General features: G+C 48.0%; 1 protein-coding gene across 1 annotated transcript in view; it reads right to left on the bottom strand.

The window, feature by feature from the left end:
• LOC103196896 (perforin-1) overlaps positions 1–1,062 on the bottom strand; it is a 6,341-nt gene extending 5,279 nt beyond the window's left edge. The window contains 1 exon segment of the mRNA XM_007940718.2: positions 536–1,062. Within this exon segment, the coding sequence (XP_007938909.2) occupies positions 536–1,062 (527 nt within the window).
• Positions 1,063–2,612: the final 1,550 nt, after the last annotated feature.

The following is a 2,612-nucleotide window of genomic DNA, read 5'->3' as shown; positions in this document are numbered from 1 at the left end:
CTAGTTCCAACTTTTGAGGGAATCACCATACTGCTTTCCACAATGGTTGTACCATTTTACAGTCCCACCAGCAGTGTATGAGAGTCCCAATCTCTCCACAGCCTTGCCAGCATTTGTTATTTTCTGTCTTGTTGAACTTTGCTACTAGTGCTGGAGCAAGATGGTATCTCATTGTTGTTTTGATTTGCATTAACGTTTGATTTTTCAGAAGTAGTTCACCAGGCCTTTCCTCTAAGGTACCTCCGGGTGAACTATAACCTCCAACATTTGGTTAGCAGCCAAGTTCATTAACTTTTAGCACCAGCGAAGCACTCCTCTTAGCAACCTAGCCCTGCTCAATCAACCCTGACCCTGGTGAGGTTTCTGGGTGGCATTTTGAGTAACTTTTCCTTTAGCTACCTAAGGCCTCCACTTGTCCCCATGTTTATATCTCTATTGTTTCTCAGTGCAAATAGAATGTTGCTACTCCTTTCTCCTTATCTATGCTCACTTTGACCTTTCCCTCAACCCAGCAAGCTCCCCTGTACATATTCACCTGTACAAGTGACACTGCACCAAGTTTGTGCTGAAGGTGTACTGGTCCTAGAACATCTTCTGGGCTACAAAGTTGGCTGCCTTGGAGTGCAAGCTGGCCATGGGGGCCAGTGTGTTGACTTTCGACATGAGGGTTATGTTCAGCCCAACTCACCAGTCATTGTGAATGCTGCTGGCCACCTCCTCCAGAGAGCCAAACTTGGCACTGGCCTTGTAATGCTTATAACTGGAACTCCGGACATGCCAGTTAGTGAGTGCCAGGGGCAGGTGCTAGAGAGTGCCCTGTTGTAGAGTGTTTTCACAGAGGGTACAGGAGCCATCTGGCCATTGGAACCTATGTGTGTGCACTGGAAAGGAGCCCATGTGGTGGAGGCTGATCACATCCACACCCTCCCCTGCCAGCCATGTGTTGGGCATGGACCTGAGAACACGGTGGCACTTGGAGCTGTTGGCCGTGTAGCAGGGAGCCGAAGAGGGCAAGGGCCACAGCAGAAGAAGGATGCTCTGGAGGAGCACGCAAGTAGTCATGGCTACACAGGGACAGGGGTGCTAGCATCTGTGAAGCTGAGCTTGTGAAGGCAGAAGTAGACCAGGTGTCTACAACTTCTCACCCTCTTCACACACTCACCTAGTCCCCTTTCTAGCATCTCCACTTGCTGTCGGGAACGTCCATGGGCATACCCTTGGCCACAGTGGAGCTGGTGTAGGGTACAAAGCTGGAGTTGGGGATGGCTCAGCTGAGGGTACTCAGGGGCCTTCAGGAATGGAACAGGTTCCATTCTGGAGCAAGTGGTCTTCAGTCAAGCTGCAAGACCAAATGTCTCAGTTTTCCCAGGGGGCTCCCCTTATCAGTTTGGTATCATCCTAGAAGGAAGCTTTCTTCCCTCTCTTTAGGTACCTGGCTCCCTCATCAGCACTCACCTGGATTGCCTCTGATCCTATTTTCAGGTACTCCGGTCCAATGCATAGCAGAGGGGAGTAAAGATTGTGACGCATCTCTTCTCCTTTTACTTATGGAGATAGGTGACCTGTCACCTCTTAGGTCACAGGCTTATAGGAAGTGTCTGGGAGGACGTTCCCATGGATCTCTGTTTTGACAGCTTTTGTTTGGAACCATCCTTTTCAAAGACTTTTGCATAGAAGACAGCCTTGGAAGATAGAATCTTACCTTCCTCCAAGGCAGAGATAGGTTTGTTTGTGGTCCCCTGGGGCAAACTCCAGAGTGCTCGGCTGTGACACAAACATCCACCTGGGCCGGCCTCTGAATCACCCCGTGGGACTTAGGGGGCAAGGATGCTCATGTGGCCTGCTGGACTGTGAGCAATAAAGTGCTTGATCTCTGATTTAGAGTTTAGTGTCTTCTGCCAGTATCTATGAAACTGAAGATTATACAAGTAGGGTAACATCTCAGACTCTTCATAGGCCTTGAGAGTTTCGGGGATGAGGTGCTGATGGACAGAGCCCTGTGTGGGCAGTGGAGGGGGATGTGAGAAGACCTCCAAGGATCAGGTAACAAAGGCTCTCAACTCAAGTGGTGGGTGAGGATTGGGAGTAAGGACCCTGCACTGTCCTCCCTGTTAGTGAGGCTGTGAGGTAGGAGGTAGAATTGAAATAAGTTGTTCCCTCTCCTGCAGACAGGAAGAGGAGGAAGGATCCAGAGTCTTCCATGCTGACTGAGAGCTGAGCTCTCTGGACAGATTCAGAACTGCAGGCTGCTGGACACCAAAGCACCAGGCAGTGCCCCTCCCAGCAGACTGAAGATGACCAACCACCCACTGTTGACATTTCTTTTTTTCTTTTGGTTTTTGGTTTTATCAACGTGAATGTAACTTATTAATTTATGATAGGAAATTAAGCATCAATAATTATTATTCATTTATATTGAGTGCCCCAATTAAAGTACTTTACATGGATTATCTCATGGTATCTACTAGTTCAATTACCATTTGACTATAAGAGTATCTAAATTTAACAGGTTTAGATCAAACTGCTTGTTCTGGTTACCTACTGCTGCTCTGACAAGAATATACCACAAATGGGATGGCCTTAACAAACAGGAGTTTATTCTTACAATTTGG

Source organism: Orycteropus afer, unplaced genomic scaffold, assembly GCF_000298275.1.
Source record: "Orycteropus afer afer isolate SDZICR_OR568_19922 unplaced genomic scaffold, OryAfe1.0 scaffold00070, whole genome shotgun sequence".
Lineage (NCBI taxonomy): Eukaryota > Metazoa > Chordata > Mammalia > Tubulidentata > Orycteropodidae > Orycteropus > Orycteropus afer.
Note: the sequence above shows the minus strand (reverse complement) of the source record. Positions and strands in the feature narration are given on the sequence as shown.